Raw genomic sequence first — 18,353 nt, forward strand, 5'->3', positions numbered from 1 at the left:
GACACCCTCCTTGCTACAATCTCCTTTCAGGTAGTTGTAGAGAGCTATAAGGTCTCTCCTCAGTTGCCTTTTCTCCAGGCTAAACAGCTCCAGTTCCCTCAGCTGCTCCTCATAAGTCTTGTTCTTTAGATCCCTCACCAGCTCTGTTGCCCTTCTTTGGACGCACTCCAGTGTCAAATATCTTTCAATATCTTTATTGTAGTGAAGGGCCCAAAACTGAACACAATATTCCAGGTGTGGCCTCACTGGTGCCAAATACAAAGGGACAAACGCTTCCCTAGTCCTGCTGGCCACACTATTTCTGATACAAACCAGGATGCTGTTGGCATTCTTGGCCACCTGGGCACACTGCTGGCTCATATTCAGCTGGCTGTTGACCAACACCCCCAAGTCCTTTTCCACCAGGCAGCTTTCCAGCTACTCTTCCCCGAGCCTGTAGCATTGCATGGGGCTGTTGTGACCCAACTGCAGGACCTGGCACTTACCCTTGTTGAACCTTACACAACTGACCTTGACCCATACATCCAGCCAGTCCAGATCCCTCTGAATAGCCTTTTTACCCTCAAGCAGATCAACACTCTCACCCAATTTTGTGTCATCTGCAAACTTACTGAGGGTGCACTTGAATCCCTCATCCAGATCATCTATAAAGATATAAACAGAACTGGCCCCGATACTGAGCCCACTTGTGACCAGCCACCATCTGGATTTAACTCCATTCACCACCACTCTTTGGGCCTGGCCATCCAGACAGTTTTTTACCCAGCGAAGAGTATGCCTGTCCAAGTCATGAGCAGCCAGTTTCTGCAGGAGAATGATGCGGGAAATGGTGTCAAAGGCTGCCAAGGTTTAAGGCAAGGCGGCAATAAAACGTGGCAGATGCTCCCTGTTACCCCCTTTACCTCCCGCCACCCCTTTCCTTTAGATTGGAAAGATGATAGGAAAGATAAGGAGGAAGGAAGAGAGACTTAGACTTTGAGTTTGAAGGTTTTAAAGAGTTTCACTAATGCTACTAATAAATAGAGAATATATACAAAATATACAAAACCAATCTCGAATGCTCGATGTGGAGTTGGTGTCACTCAAGCAGAGGCGGAGCTGGGTGTGTGGAGCTGGCGTGGCTCCAGCAGCTGCAGCTCAGGCCCCCGGAAGTCATGGGCGGGACTTCACAGCAAACCGGAACCTGGTTGCAGGGATGCAGGGCCTGAGGCCTGTAGATCACAGGCAGACAGACAAGGTCCATAATGAGAACAATCAGCCATTGGAATAATCTCTCCCCGGGAAGTGGTGCATTCCCCAACATTGTACACTTTTAAGATTCAGCTGGACAGGGTGCTGGGCCATCTTGTCTAGCTAGACAGTGCTTTTGCCAAGAAAGATTGGACCTGATGATCCTTGTGGTCCCTTCCAACCTGGTATTCTATGATTTTGTGATCGTTATTGCTTTATCCATCACTTTTGCCTTTTTTTTTTCCATGGTCTTGTGATGCTCCTATAATTGTTTTGTGCAGTTTCATGCATTCCTGTCTTTGTTTAGTGTTGGGGTTTGGGGTTTGGTTGTTGTTTTGTTTGGGTTTTTTTCCATTTGAACAGAGTACAGTGTATGTAATGTATGGCTTCTTATTCAAGAATACCTTTTATCAAATAATACTAGTTTAATTTTACTATGTTATATGTATGATATATATAAACAACATAAAATATTTTTGAAGCAGAGGTTGGAAGGCTTATATGACGCATTTTTCAATGAGGGACTTAGAAAAGCAGGAATTCTGTTTTGAGTAACAGAATTAAGTATCTAAAAGAGCACAAATGCCCTTCAACAGCAAATACGGAATATATTCCCTTTCTGCATATATTAGCAACATCTTTATTCTGTAGCTTAATTTGCCTTGCCCTATTGTTTTAGATCTAGAGTTCTTCCAATTCTAGTCTTGATAGTGTTCATAATTTTTGTTGTTCTCTTCTTGAAAGTGCATTCATCAGTGAAGAAGGGAGAGGGGAAAAAAAAGGCAAATTATACCTCAGGATAGAGTTGATTAGAAGAGGTCAGCAATGCAAGAGCAGAGTAAAGGGAGGACATAATGTGACAAAGTGGGATAGGGTAAATTGACAAATGCAGGCGAACAGTTAACTGAAAATTAAGTTTTGTACACTGTCTCTTTTTCTCATTATGTGTAAGGTACATATGTTTTTTTTTTCCAGTCTCTTGAGTATACTCAGAAAGGGTGAGGGAAAAACTGGAAGTTTCTAATTTAAGCTTAGGTGCCTGAAGATTGTCTCCTACCTTCCAGTTTCAAGCAGGCTTTTTTGAAAGAGGGGAAAAAAGGCTGGTTGTTTTGTACCCATACCCTCTCTTTGAGGCTACTTCAGGTGCCCACAACAGGATGAGCATGGTGTCTTCTTTCACCTTTTGCTGAACTATTTCAAATAAAAGCATCTAAAGAAAAGGCACTGACCCTGGATTGTACAGGAAGAGGGCAAGAAATAAAGCACTTTGCTTATCCTCTTATGTAAGAGGAACTCTGGAGAGCAAAGGATCAAAATTGCTGTTCCTGTGATGATATTTATGTAACAGCATTAGGTAGCAGGTAATGATGACAGTATTCTGAGTCTTTGGTTGAAGAAATATTTGAGTTTGTATGTTCCTTGCATTCTAACACTAGAGACACAATACCAGAATCTCAATAATTAGTAGTGCCAGTTCAAGTGATTAATCTTGTAGAGGTCAATGGAGCTATTTTGTGTTAATAGGTATTACTCATTGTGAGAAAAGTTAGACAAATTATGGACCCTAGCTGGACAGCATCAGATAATATTTAAAGCTCTTAAGCTTAGTAGGAATTGCTTGTATACTACACCACAGATAATGCAGGGAAAATCAAAGAAGCCCATAGGCAAAGGAGGAAAAGAAAATGTGACAAGGATGTTATTATTTTGATGAATTTACATTTTAAATTCCTTTATTATAGGTTCTGCTTCTTTTAATAAAAGGATGAAAGGAAACAATCTTGCTGTCATGAAAGTATGTTGTGTTTTGGTGGGGGTGTGTGTTTTCTCTTTCCCCTAATGGAACAACTCTTTTAAAAGTCAAATTTTGGTATAGTCTGAAATGCTCTCGCTTGTAGCTTGATTAGCAATGATTATTTCTAGAAAATGTACATGTTGTCTTAAACTGTATTTCCTTCCCTTTTCAACCTCAAGAAAGATTAAACCACTTCTGGCATGCTGCTGATAGAAGTTGTCGGGGTGAGAGATTGTTTGTCTTTCAAGTTTTCTCAAGCTTATTATTATTGGTTTTGCCCTATAGTAGCTGTTACAGTATTCGGTTTAGTGGATCAAGAAAATGTCATCTGAGCTGCTAGAAATGTGTATGAAACTTCTATATCTTGTATGTCTTTTCCTACAAGCTTCAAAAATAAACAATTAGATTTTTTTAAAACTATGGCAAGCAAGTTCTCTGAAATTACAGTGATGCTGGTAGATGTAGCAGTGTAATGAGTTCTGCAGTGGTTCGTGTGGGTGTTTTTGGTTTCGTGTATTTTTTTCACAGTATCACAGTATGTTTGGGATTGGAAGGGACCTCAAAAGATCATCTAGTCCAATCCCCCTGCTGGAGCAGGAACGCCTAGGTGAGGTCGCACAGGAACATGTCCAGCCGGGTTTTGAATGTCTCCAGAGAAGGAGACTCCACAACGTCCCTGGGCAGCCTGTTCCAGTGCTCTGACACCCTCACTGAGAAGAAGTTTTTTCTCAAATTTAAGCAGAACCTCTTGTGCTACAGCTTGATCCCATTACCCCTTGTCCTATCATTGTTGGCCACCGAGAAGAGCCTGGCTCCATCCTCATGGCACTCACCCTTTATATATTTATAAACATTAATGAGGTCCCCCCTTAGTCTCCTCTTCTCCAAACTAAAGAGCCCCAGCTCCCTCAGCCTTTCTTCGTAAGGGAGGTGCTCCACTCCCTTAATCATCTTGGTTGCCCTACGCTGGACCCTCTCCAGCAGTTCCCTGTCCTTCTTGAGCTGAGGGGCCCAGAACTGGACACAATATTCCAGATGTGGTCTCACCAGGGCGGAGTAGAGGGGAAGGAGGACCTCTCTCGATCTACTAACCACCCCCCTTCTAATACACCCCAGGATGCCGTTGGCCTTCCTGGCCACAAGGGCACAGTGCTGGCTCATGGTCATCCTGTTGTCCACCAGGACCCCCAGGTCCCTTTCCCCTACACTGCTCTCTAATATGTAATTTCCCAACCTATACTGGAACCTGGGGTTGTTCCTGCCCAGATGCAGGACTCTACACTTGCCCTTGTTAAATTTCATTAGGTTATTCCCCGCCCAACTCTCCAGCCTGTCCAGGTCCCGCTGGATGGCAGCACAGCCTTCTGGTGTGTCAGCCACTCCTCCCAGCTTCGTGTCATCAGCAAACTTGCTGATAGTACACTCTATTCCCTCATCTAAATCGTTAATGAATATATTGAATAATATTGGCCCCAGTACTGACCCCTGAGGCACTCCACTAGATACTGGCCTCCAACTAGACTGCGCACCATTGACTACCACTCTCTGGCTTCTCTCCTTAAGCCAGTTTGCAACCCACCTCACTAGTCCTTTGTCTAGACCACACCTCCTCAACTTAGCTGTGAGGATGCTGTGGGAGACTGTGTCAAAGGCTTTACTGAAGTCAAGGTAGACCACATCCACCGCTCTGCCATCATCCATCCACCTCATTATGTCCTCATAAAAGGCTATGAGGTTGGTCAAGCATGACTTACCCTTGGTAAAGCCATGCTGACTGCCCCTATTAGCCCTCTTATCCTTGATATGCCTTGAGATGGCACCAAGGATAAGCCGTTTCATTACTTTCCCAGGGACAGAGGTGAGGCTGACCGGTCTATAATTACCCGGGTCCTCCCTCTTGCCCTTTATGAAGACTGGAGTGACATTTGCTTTCCTCCAATCCTCGGGCACCTCCCCCGTTTCCCAAGACTTGGCAAAGATGATGGAGAGCGGTCCAGCAGTGACTTCAGCCAGCTCCCTCAGCACCCGCGGATGCATCCCATCTGGACCCATGGATTTATGGATGTCCAGACTATTTAATTGCTCCCTAGCCCAGTCCTCATCGACTAAAGCAAACTCCTCCATTGACCTGGCTTCATCCGGGGTCTCAGGGGTACAGGGCTCCCCAGGACAGCCTCCGGCAGAGTAGACAGAGACAAAGAAGGCATTCAGTAATTCTGCCTTCTCTGTATCTTCTGCCACCAGGGCACCCACCCCATTCATCAGTGGGCCTACATTGCCTCTGGTGTTAGTTTTATCTGCTATGCATTTGAAAAAGTTCTTTTTGCTGTCCTTGACCCCTCTCGCCAGCTGTAATTCTAAGGAGGCCTTGGCTATCCTAGCTGCCTTCCTACATCCTCTAACAGCAGCCTTATATTCTTCCCAAGTGGCCAGCCCCTGCTTCCATGACCTGTAAACTCTCCTCTTCTGCTTGAGCATACCCAACAGATCCCTATTCAAGCACGCAGGCCTCCTGGCTCCCTTCCTTGACTTCCTTCGTGTGGGGATGCTCTGATCCTGAGCGTGGAAGAAGCAATCTCTGAATGCAATCCATCTATCTTGGGCCCCTTTTCCTTCAAGCAGTCTTGCCCATGGGATTTCCCCCGGCAATTGCTTGAAAAGGCCAAAGTTAGCCCTGCTAAAGTCCAGGGTTGCAATTCTACTTGCTATTCTGTTCCTGCCACCCAAGATGCTGAACTCCACCATCTCGTGGTCACTGCAACCCAGGCAGCCCTCAACCTTTACTGCTTCGACCAGACCCTCCTTGTTAGTGAGGATGAGATCCAGCAGTGCACCTCTCCTAGTCGGCTCCTCCACCATCTGCATGAGGAAGTTATCATCAATGCACTGGAGGAACCTCCTGGACTGTGGCTGGCTGGCTGAATGGTCCTTCCAGCAAACATCAGGGAAGTTAAAATCCCCCACAACAACCAGGGCCTGTGACTGTGAGGCCACTCTCAACTGCCCATAGAAGGCCTCATCAACTTCCCCAGCCTGATCTGGTGGCCTGTAACAGACGCCCACAACAGTGTCACCCATGCCAGCCTGTCCCTTGATCCTGACCCATACACTCTCAACTCGCTCATCATCCACTCCTGGGCAGAATTTAGTACATTGTAGTTGCTCTCTCACATAGAGAGCAACTCCACCACCACGCCTGGCTGGCCTGTCTTTCCTGAAAAGGGCATAGCCATCCATGACCACATTCCAGTCATGTGAACTGTCCCACCATGTTTCCGTAATTGCCACCAGATCATAATCTCCCAACCGAACATAGGATTCTAACTCCTCCTGCTTATTCCCCATGCTGCGCGCATTGGTGTACAGGCATTTCAGGAAGCGAGCAGAGCACACCAATTTCTCCCTAGGGGCATAGGAGGCCACCCGGTCCTCATCAGTTTTAGAATGCTGCCCCACTGGGACAAGCCCAGCTACAACCCCATCCCCCTTCGAGCCTAGTTTAAAGCTCTCCAAATGAGCCCAGCTAATTCCTGCCCCAGCATCCTTTTGCCCCTGCGAGATAAACCTTTCCTGCGTGACACTGTCCGGACTGGTGTCTTATAAAACCAACCATTATCAAAAAATCCAAAGCCCTGCCTGTAGCACCAGTCTTGGAGCCAACCATTAAGAGACTGAATTTTCCTATTCCGTCCTGCATCGTCACTTGAAGATGGAAGGAGTGAAGAGAAGATCACTTGAGCCCCTGAGTCTTTCACCATCCTTCCCAAGACCTTGAAATCGTTCTTCATTCCCCTCAGACTACGGGAAGCAGCTTCCTCCCCATCTGTCTGGAAGACCAGCAGCGGGTAGTAGTCTGTCGGGTGCACCAGTTTGGGGAGCTCTCTAGCAATATCCTTGATCCGGGCTCCAGGTAGACTACAAACTTCCCTAAGATGAGGGTCAACTCTGCATATTGGGCCCTCTGTTCCTTTCAGAAGGAAATTTTCTATTACAATCACCCTTCTTTTTTTGTCGTGTTTGGTTATTTTTTTAGCATTTTAAGCACTTGTAAAAGCAACTCTGGTCTGTCATGATGAAATGTGTGTCCATGTACTAAAATTGAAAACAACAAAAAACCCTTTTCATTTGAAATGTATTTAGTTAGTTTCCTAAGTTGGTAGGATGTTTTTTAAAAGCTGAATCTGTTCTTTCTACAAACTGCACTAACACCACTAAGGGGGTGCTCTGTTGGGGGAAAGTTGGAGAGAGTTGTAATAGCAATGTCAAAATAAGTTATTCTCGTGGAGCATCATTCACCAGCAGGCAAATATATTGTTTGAGGACCAAAACTGTGTTTTCAAGTTGCTTGGCTTCAGCTGTGATAGTTCATACTGCTGCTTTGTACCATTTTTTAAATTGTGTGAAAATTGCTGAAATTCAGAGTAAATGTAGGAGCATTTAAAGTGAAATTTTGAAGTTGTTTCTTCCTTGGTTCCCCATCTGTTTGCAAGGAGATGACAGATGTAAGTTTGTTTTGTTTGTTTGTTTGCTTGTTTTTAGCATATGCATGTGTGTAACTATGTATTCCATCCTTCCTCCTAGGGTTAGCATCTGAATTACTAGGGTTTAATCTGAATTATGTGGTAGAGGGTCATAGGTGATCCCACGTTATACGTGACATTAGCCTTCTTCCAGTCTTCTGGAATGTCCCCTAATCTCCATTACTTCTCAAAGATTAGGGAGAGCGACCTCACAATGACGTCAGCCAGCTCTATTAACACGCTCGGGTGGATACTGTAATGGCCCATTGATTTGTAGGGGTCAAGCTCCTGTAATAGTTCACATACCAACTCTTCCTTCACTAACGGTGGGTCTGCATTAGCATCAACCTGGATTTCTGTTCCCAAGGCCTGGGGTCCAACAGTGCTGGTAAAGACAGAGGTGAAGAAAGTGTTGAGAACCTCTGCCTTTTCAGTGTTGTTGGTGACTATTTCACCTCTGCTGTTTAACAGTGGGCCAATACTTTCTTTCTGTTTCTGCTTGTTTACGCACCTGAAGAACCCTTTATTTTGGTTTTTGACATCTCTGGCCAATTTCAATTTGAGCTGAGCTTTTGCTTTTCTAACTGTATCTCTGCATGCCCTGGCAATGCCCTTGTAGTTCTCAATAGGTATTCATCTGCTTTTCCACCTCTGGTACTCCTCTTGGTTTTGAGCAGACTTAGAAGCTTGCAGTTAAGCCAAGGGGGTCTCTTGGTCCACCTACTTTGCTGTCCTGGTTTTGGCTGGGATAGAGTTAGTTTTCTTCCTAGTAGCTGCTATAGTGCTGTGTTTTGGATTCAGAATGAGAATAATGTTGGTAATACACTGATGTTTTAGTTGTTGCTAAGCAGTTAAGGACTTTTCAGCTTCTCACGCTGTGCCAGGTGCACAAGAAGCTGGGAGAGGGCACAGCCAGGACAGATGACCCAAACTGGCCAAAGGGATATTTGATACCATATGACGACATGCTCAGTATATATTGTGGAGGAAGCTGGCTGGGGGAAATGCTACTCAGGAACTGGTTGGATATCAGCTAACGGGTGGTGAGCAATTGCATTGTGCATCACTTCTTTTATGTATTCTTTTATTATTGTTGTTATTATTATTATTTCCCTTTCTGTCCTATTAAACTGTCTTTATCTTAACCCACAAGGTTTATCTTTTTTCCGATTGTCTCCCCCATCCCACTGTGGTGGTGGGAGAGTATGTGAATGGCTGCGTGTGGTGTTTAGCTGCTTGCCAGGTTAAACCACAACATTCTGTTACCTTTAAAGGAGATGAACTGTTTTTGTGTTTCCAGGAGAGCGTTCTTGAAAAACTTCCATCACTCACTAGCTCCTTTATTCTCCACAGAAGCTTCCCACAGAATCCCTCCCAACTGAGCTCTGAGCAAGCTGAAGTTTGCTCTTCTGAAATCTAAAACCTTTGTCTTAGTACTAACTTTCAGTGTGCTCAGCAGGATCCCAAACTCCACAACATTGTGATTGCTGCAGTCAAGGCTATCACTAACCAAGATATTACAAAGCAGGTTTTCTTGGTTTGTGAGTAGCAAGTCCAGCAGTGCCTCATTCCTGGTTGGCACATCTAACATTTGTATGAGGAAGCAGTCCTCTATGTATTCCAGGAACTTGATGGATGACATGTGAGCTGCTGTATTGTTCTTCCAACAAATGTCTGGGTAGTTGAAGTCCCCCATAAGTTCTGCTGACCCAAAGCATGCTTAAGTAACCCAAATATTGCTTCATTGACTTTATCGTCTTGGTTTGGAGGTCGGTAGCAGACACCTACTGTAAGATCCTCCTTGGAGATGACCCCTCTGATCCTGACTCTGAGGCATTCAGTAGTTGACTTCTATACATACAGGTTCTTCTTAACATAGAGTGTGACTCCTTCTCCTTGTCTTCTTTCCTGCCTGTGTTTACGAAACAGCCTATAGCTGTCCATCACGATCCTCTAGTCATGTGAGTTGTCCCACCATGTTTCAGTTATTCCTATGATATCATAACTTTCTGACTGGACATGAAGCTCCAGTTCCTCCTGTTTGTTCCCTAGGCTGTGTGTATTGGTATACATACACTTGAGGTGATTGGTCTTCTGGTTCTTATCTTGAGAGGCAGCTAAGGAAGATTTGTCACTGCTCTGTTTGGCCTGGCTTATTCCTCAGTTGGTTGCAATGGTGTGAGCATTGCCACTTTGGACCCCACCCCCCGAGTCCTTCAGTTTAAAGAGTGCCTCACGAAGTTGGCCAGCCTGCTTCCAAAGATTCATTTGCCTCTTCTATACAGGTGGATCCCATCCCTCCCTAACAGGCTATAGTCATGGAAGAATGTCTCATTGTCATAGAAGCCAAAACCCTCACTACAGCATCATCCATGAAGCCAGAAGTTGTTTTGCATTATATGTCTATTTCTGGCTGCCCCCTTTTCTCTAACTGGTAAAATGGAAGAAAAGATAACTTGGGGACCAATACTTTTTGCTTGCACCCCCAGGGCTTTTTCCTTGATTCTGCCCAGATTCCATCTTTCAGTGTCATGTGTGCTCACATGAAAGAGTAGCAATGGATAGTAGTCTATGCTCTTGACAAGTTGTGGCACCCTCTCAGCAACATCTCGGATCTTAGCTCCTGGAAGGCAGCACAACTCACATAATTCCCTGTCAGGCTGGTAGATGGGTGCCTCAGTGCCCCTTAACAGAGAGTTACCCACTACAAGCACCTGTCATTTCTTTTGATGGTATCCACAGTGTGCTGCTGGTACAGTTTCTCCTTGCAGACCTTGCTTGTGGGTGTCTACAGTTGTTAAAGCTTCATATCTGGTTTTGATTATAATGCTGGAAGGTGGGGACTGAAGCAGAGTCCTGCTTTTGTGGGTCACCAGGGTCCAAGGTGCCTCGATCTTTGTGGTGTCTGCCACAGGAGCATGGTTCTGAAACCACTTATCTCCGTCGCAGCCCCTCTAATACTGACTGCACAGCCTTTTAACTGTTTTCCTGCAACTTCGGCCACCTGACACAATAGATCATCAACCTGTGCACATCTTTTGCAGGTACTTATCTTTTCTTCAGGAGAAGGGTCTGGGCACTCATTGCAACCTACCATCTGTACTCAAGTCTCCTTCCTTAGTAGTTGTGCCTGGGTGGAAGCGTCAGACATCTCAGGGGCTTTCTCTGCAGGAACACTGTTTTTAACTCTGTGGCGAGTGCCCTCCATCCCAGCAGAGACCTAGAGCACTTCCCTGGGCTTACAAGCAGGGTGCACAGCCCTTCTCACACACCCTTCTGTGTGAACTGCTGAACAAACTGCGATGCCCTCTTGATCCCTTGTTGCACGCCCTGTTCACAGTTTTCCATTTTAGTTTTGTATATGTGTGTATATAAATATATTTTTCCTCTAGGTTTAAGAAAAAAAAAACTCTATTGTTGGTTGGTTGGTTGTTTTGTGTGTGTGTGTTTTGTTTTGTCATGAAATAAATGTTTAACTTTAAATATTATTCTATTTAAATATGTTAAATCTAGTGTGAAATGAATGTACAGGTGCAATAATCCAGTGGCTCAAGAATGTGCTAAGATCACTTATTATATGACTTGGCACAAGTCATATAATCAGTGACAAATTCAGAGTTTGTGTGGGGAATTTTACTGCTGTTATTCTAACAGTATTAAGATAGTCTGCATGGATTTTTACTGTGTTTGACAACACACTTCTGGTTTTCCAGTTACTTTTATAAACAACTTAATAAAGTGTTTGGTCATATTTTGTATACAGTTGGTCCAAATCACAACATAAAGTGTAGTTTGCAAGTACTTCCTTAAAGATACTTTCTTACCCTGTTGTTTTTATGAAAAAGAGTAAAACTGGGGAAGCAAAACTGAGTTTATATTTGCTTTGAAGAAATGCATGCTCAAAAAAAAAAATTGGGGAACACATACACTGCTGATCTAAAAAGACTTAAAACAATCGTGTGTGTGTATACACAAAAATATGTGGGGCTTGATAGAGCTAAGTAAGGATTTGGGTGGGTGAGAAATGCCCTTGTTTGACTCCTTTACATAAATGATTAATGCTCTCTGTGTGAGCTGACATAGGCAGGTCGCAGGAAAAGCCACAAACCATGGATTAAATGCAAAGAGTAAATTTATTTTCATTACCTCGCTATAACCAGGGGATCCCCGAAAAAGCACCTAAGCACCTGGGCAGAGGTACACAAGTGGGAATGCAGGCACTTGCAAAGCTCAGTCCTTGCTAGGTCACAGAGCCTGCTGGGATTCACGCAGGCGCAGTTTACTACGCTGCTTTGATCTTTGCCTGAAGCAGAGCAGGAACTTCAAGGATGTTCGATAAGGTGCATCTAAGTCTTTCACAGGCCTATGTTATCTAAACAGAGAGGTTCTATATCGTCAAGCACACAAGGCTAAAGAACAATTAGTGTGATATATGTGTTATTCTACACCCCAGCTGCAGTTGCTTGAGCCTATTTACAATTATTGTCCTCGCCAATCTTCCATTGTATTCCCACACTTTAGCTTTGTGCTTCACTCTTGCTTCTTGCTCTCACTTCTCACCTGCTCCCACTTCTTGAACTTCTCTCTCACGCACGTTTCTCTCTCTCATGCTTTTCTCTCTCTTCTTGCCTCTCTCATGCTTCTTTGCTCTCCCTCCTGCTTCTCTCTCTCTCCCCCTCCCTCTTCCCCCCCCTCATCTCTCGCTACTCTCTTGCTTCTCCCTCTCTCTCGCTTCTTCTCTCTCTCTCTTAGTTTATTGAAAAGTATCTGATTAAACTGAATTTTCATTTCTAATTTATTTAATTCAGTGCGTTCATTTGTATGATATCCATGTGTCTGGGCTAACCTAACAACTGATTTATAGGTAAAGCTAGAGTCTTTTTAATGTGACTTTAAAAAAAATCCTGTTTAGTTATCCATTGTATAATATCCTGTTAACTTCTAATTGCAGCCAATCAGATGATGATTCTGGGTCGGCATCAGCTTCTGGATCTGGTTCAAGCTCTGGAAGCAGTAGTGATGGAAGTAGCAGTCAATCAGGTAGCAGTGACTCTGAGTCTGGTTCAGAGTCAGGCAGTCAATTGGAATCAGAGTCTGACACATCTAGAGAGAAGAAACAAGTTCAAGCTAAACCACCACCAAAAGTTGATGGATCTGAGGTAAAACAAAACATATAAATTAACCCTTTTTGGGGAAAAAACACTTTGTGCAGAGTAGTTACAAGAGCAGTTTTAATTTAAACGAACAAACCCCCCCTAATTTTTACTTAGAATTTTAACTTGATTGGGTGAATGCACATGCTTAGCTCTCATAACAAACATTGGGCTCTTAAATTCTCATCTCTGTAAATACCTACAATTAGATAATTACCAGAGTTTTATCACACAGAAGCACCTATTAACTTATTGCATATTTTTGAAGAAAAAGCCACACATAATGTTATTTCTAAAATAAGTTGTCTCTCTAATGCTTAGTTTCTTCATATCAATAAATGACTGTGCAACAATTTCAGTCTTAGATATGGCTTGTCTTCTGTATGGGGAAAAAGTCTACCAAATTTAGAGAAAAAAAAAAAGCGGTGTTTAGAAATCTCTTAAATGCAATGGATGAAAGTTACCTAAACTCTCCTTTGTTTCACTGTGTAATAAGGCCTTATTTTGGATGATATATGATATATATGAAAGGTAATAAAATATTTCCTACTGTAAGATTCAAAGGCTATTAAGGATTTTTGTGTGTGTGTGTGGTGGCTTGGTGTTTGTTTTTGTTGCTGGTTTTTTTGTTTGTTTGTTTTTTTATATTTTTTGTTGCTGTTTTGATAATGTCTTTTACAGTATCCTTCTGGACAAAATGTCCAGCACACAGCTAGACAAGTCCATAATACATTGGGTAAACAATTGGTTGATGGTTCGGGCTCAAAGAGTCACAGGAAATAGAGTTACATCAGGATGGCAGCCAGTTAACACTGGGGTTCCCCAGGGCTCAGTATTAGGGCCAGTTGTTTTCAATGTTTTTATAAGTGATCTGGGCACAGGAATTGAATGTACATTAAGTAAGTTTTCCAATGATACTAAATTAGGAGGAGTTGTGGACTCCTTTAAGGGTAGAGAGGCCTTACAGAGAGATCTGGATAAACTAGAGAGCTGGGCAATCAACAACCATATGAAACTTAACAAGAGCACCTGGGATGGGGTAATCCTGGTTATATGTATAAAATGAGAGATGAGAGGCTGGAGAGCAGCCCTGCAGAAAGAGATCTGGGGGTTTGGGTTGATGGCAAGTTGAATATGAGTCAGCAGTGCACCTGGGCAGTCAAAAGGGCCAGCCATGTCCTGGGGTGCATCAAGCACAGCATAGCTAGCTGTTTGAGAGAGGTGATTGTCCCACTCTACACTGCACTGGTGTGGCCCCTCCTTGAGTATAGCGTGCAGTGTTGGGCACCTCAATATAAGAAGGACATGAAACTATTAGTGTGTCCAGAGGAGGGCAACCAAGATGGTGAAATGTCTCAAAGGCAAGACTTGAGGAATGGCTGAGGTCACTTGGTTTGTTAGCTTAGAGAAGGCTGAGGGGTGACCTCATCACAGTCTACAACTTTCTCAAGAGGGGCAGCAGAGGGGGAGGTGCTGATCTTTCTCTGGTGAACAGTGTGATAGGACATGAGGAAAGCTGCATCAAGGGAAGTTCAGATTGGACAATAGGAAAAAGTTCTTCACTGAGAAGGAGGTAGGTCACTGGAACAGGCTCCCCAGGGAAGTGGTCACAGCACCAAGCCTGTCAGAGTTCAAGGAGTGTCTGGACGATACTCTTAGTCATATGATTTAATTTTAGGTAGTCCTGCGAGGAGCAAGGAGTTGGACTCAATGATCGTTATGGGTCCCTTCCAACTCAAGATATTCTATGATTCTATATACTTTGGTATTTCCATATGAAGCAAAAATATATCAGCTAAGTGGCTTGAAAGGACTTAAATAGATCAGTTTAAAAATTTACTTTAAAAAAGTTATCTTAATAATACAGAGGCCTGCACAACTCTTGTTATACTTACTGTAAAATTTTTGCCAGCAATTCTCATATAACATTCCTTTCTGCAGAAGTGTCGCTACTTTAAAATGCTATCCAATATTATAAATACATGTGGTATTTTATAGTGAGTTTTTTATTATTAATAGAATTAATAGTGATGCTGCTCATCTTAAGAAAAGTAAGTATGTGGTAAACTTTAATGTTTCAGTAGGTTTAAATGACTCTTGTATTTGAATTCCAATTCAGTTTTGGAAGTCCAGTCCAAGTATACTTGCTGTGCAGAGATCAGCAGTGCTCAAGAAGCAACAACAGCAGAATGCAGCCTCATCAGACAGTGGTTCAGAAGAGGTGAATAACATATAAGTTAGTAAATAAAATGTAAACATGCATGTTATGTTACTCCATATGTTAGAATAAAATTATGTAGAACCAAGTTCTAAGTGTGTGTGTGTTTAAAAAGTTTGGGTTTAGCCTACAAAAAGTTATGTTCAAACAACTTTTTATAAGGAAACAGAGGGGATAAAATATTTAGTTGCATATTTTCAGGTGAGTTGTGCCAAAATGATAGCAGTTTAGATCGATATTTTTAGTTACATATTCTGTGATGTATGGACAAAATTTTCAAGTCACGTAGTATTAACTTTCATTGTATTTCTGCCTTCTGAGTTCCATAAAGACAGTTAAAAATACTAAAAGACTGTTCCACTATTGTTTCTATTTACAGGTAGCTGCTGCAGATTTCAAAAATGCTATATGGAGAAGAAAGCTAGATTTTTTTCAACTTTTGTAACAGTTATAAAAGAATTCTTGTATTTTAAGAACCATAATTCAATTTTAGAGATTTTAAAAACCTAAACCATAGGCTAAACCAAAGATGATTTTGTGCAGCAGGAATATCTTTTAAGGACACTAGTGACTGTGAATTAGAATTTATTTAAAAGCAGACTTTCATATTTCCTTCATTATTTAAAAAAAAAAAAAAAGCATTGTGATCACAAGTCTAATCATTACTCTGGATGTCTTTTTTTAATCAGATTTAGCTGCTCGTCATTAGAACTAAACAAAGGAGTTAATCATATATATTAATACTTAAAATATTAGTTTAGAGCTGTTGCTAAGTACTCTTTTTCTGAAGAATCTTTTACAGGATAAAAATTATCTAAATTTAATCTCTGTGAGATTGGTTTTAGGAAAATAATTTTAAGAGGGTTCATCGATTTATTTATTATTTGTTTAGGACTGAAGAGAGGAGAAACATACGTGCTATTCTCAAAATTTTCTTAGTGGTGTTTAAATGTGAAAGGATATGAAAGGTGAGAGAGCTCTCAAAGGGCAGGCTTTTGATAGAAACTTCATCTTGATTTATTAAAATGCAGTTGTCTAAAATATGACTACATGTAGGCACAATGATTATATTTTAAGATAGGTTTTTTGTAGTGTTTTCGAGAGTTCCTCAGATGTTATATTCATAGATGGAGAAATACAAAATCAATAGCAATCTTGATCTTATTTAGTATCAGTGGGTACACTGAGGGGGATGAATAGGATAAGACATGAAGAATATTATTTCAGTTTGAAAGTGGGAGCTGAGTTATCTTTTTAATACTAAAATTACTTCTTTTTTTTGTGGTAATGAATCTTATATTTTCTTATCTTCATCTGCAGGATTCATTGAGCAGTGAAGATTCTGCAGATGATTCTTCCAATGAAACCAAGAAAAAAACACATAGAGAGTAAGATGTTTTTTCACAAATAGCATAATTTTTTGTTATGGGGACATAATGCTTATAATTACCCAGGCTTCACTTCTCTGCAGTTGAAACACATGATCTTGTGCTTCTCAGTTTTGATTAAAGTTTTGGAATATTTTAAAAGAAATACTCTTAAAGGAACATATATATCACTATTCATTTCTGAGCAAAAGAGATTGTATTACTACAGTGTTATTGAAAAATATTCATCATCACTTTTCATTTTTGAAGTAATCTTAAATGCAGCATATTTTTGAGCTGAAGGTCATCCCTGAAAACTATTGAAGAAATAGGAAACTACTTAAGTAGGTTGTGTCAGATAAAATTTAAGTTGGAATCCTGTAGTTCATGCCAAATTTTTAAACACTTTAGAGGCAAAACCAAAAAAAATTATTACATGCTTGACAATAATAAATTGTCTTGGCTAGTCAATAAAGCTAAGCTGAAATAGAGCTGATTTTAAGCTGTACATCAAAAAGTTTGTGAAAAAGGCTATACCTTCTTACCTTCTCATTGGCAGTGACCTGGGGGGTGTGTTTTTGTTTGTATTTGAGGTTTTGTGGTATTTGAGTTTGTGGTTTTGGTGTGTGTGGGGGGGGTGGTTGTTGGTTTTGTGTGTGTGCGTTTTCTTTGTTGTTTTTGTTTGTGTGGTTTGTTGTTGTTTTAACAAAGAGTGTATAGAAATTGGATCATTCTCTCATTCCTCTTCTCTAGTTAACTGAATCATCTCAATATTCAGAGTTGCCAATATAATATCTTCAAGAAATGGGGAGGGGGGCAAAAAAGCTTGCTATGCAAAGTATTACTTCTCTAGTGGTGAATTGTTATTTACAGTCTTCTGTTTCTTAAGCATGTGATTATACCTAACAACATACTCTGTCACAGGAAAAATATTTAAGTTTAGAAACTAATAACCAAATAACCTCATATATCCAATGCTTCAGTTTTGAACAAGTATGTTTGCAGTTGTTATCTGACATGCAGATCAGATTTCTCTATATATAACTTAGTAGAGGATCCAAGCCCTAGAGTATTGTGTTTTATATATTGTCTGTATCTCCAAATAAATGCAGGTTGTGGGTTTGCATAGGGTGGGGAAGTTGGTTGGTTTGGGGTAGGGTTTTTTGTTTTTATTTTGGGAGGGTTGTTGTTTGGGTGTTTTTTAATTTGCTGCTTGCAGAAAAGCAATCTTTTCAGGAGACAGATGATTCTGTAACTTTTCCAAGACACACAGATGTATTGATCACAATGAAAACGTAACTTCTAGGACTAATGCATAGTGTCAAAGCACTGATTCTTAGGCTTCCTGACCTGAAATGTAATGAAAAGGTGTTTGAGCAATATTCCGCCTTTGAAGGCCATTAGTACTGTTTAAGTATCTTGGTCAAAGACCCCTAAACCTGATAATAGGTGGTAGTATAAATATTTAGCAATCTTTCAAAAATGTACGACAGACAAGCTATTAAGATTCTATTTCTCTGTACAAACAGTGTCTGAGGTAAGATACTGTTGATCAGTGCGTACATCTTTCCTGTTGCAAAGTCAAAGATCTTAGCTAAGAAGGAGCACAGAGATACTGCCATCGGGAGTCACAAGTGGCCTACTCTTACTATCTTGCATGGGTGTGAAGCACTGATTTGGAAGCTCAGTGGGGGCTTTTGGGAACCAATGCCTCTCAGATTGCCATGGTTCAAGTCTTTTGTGTGTTTCTCAAATCTGATTCTTCATTATTTTTAGTTCCTGTGTTAAAGTTGCTAGTTATTCACATGAGGCACAAGTAACATAGCTATTAGAGAATTTTAGATTCTGCAAAATGTAATGCTATGGGGTTTTATGACTTGAGCATAGGTAAGTTCCAGTAAATATATATCTTTCCAGCTAAAGTCTTGTTAAGATCTTCAGGTTTATTGATGTCAAATTAATTCAGTTATTAAAGCTGTAACTTATGCAGAAATCCAGAATTTTGGTTTGGTTTGATCCTTTTTTTTACATCCACCTCTTGATAACAGAAAACTTAATTCAACTCTCTTT

General features: G+C 41.5%; 1 protein-coding gene across 4 annotated transcripts in view; it reads left to right on the forward strand.

Moving 5' to 3' along the window:
* Window positions 1-18,353, forward strand: part of LOC135577066 (chromodomain-helicase-DNA-binding protein 1-like) — an 88,685-nt gene that overhangs the window by 25,115 nt on the left and 45,217 nt on the right. For all 4 annotated transcript variants that reach the window (XM_065044724.1, XM_065044726.1, XM_065044727.1 and 1 more), the window contains exons 3-5: window positions 12,497-12,704; window positions 14,818-14,919; window positions 16,237-16,304. In XM_065044724.1, coding sequence (XP_064900796.1) covers window positions 12,497-12,704; window positions 14,818-14,919; window positions 16,237-16,304 — 378 coding nt within the window. The remainder of the gene's footprint in view (window positions 1-12,496; window positions 12,705-14,817; window positions 14,920-16,236; window positions 16,305-18,353) is intronic.

Source organism: Columba livia, chromosome W, assembly GCF_036013475.1.
Source record: "Columba livia isolate bColLiv1 breed racing homer chromosome W, bColLiv1.pat.W.v2, whole genome shotgun sequence".
NCBI lineage: Eukaryota > Metazoa > Chordata > Aves > Columbiformes > Columbidae > Columba > Columba livia.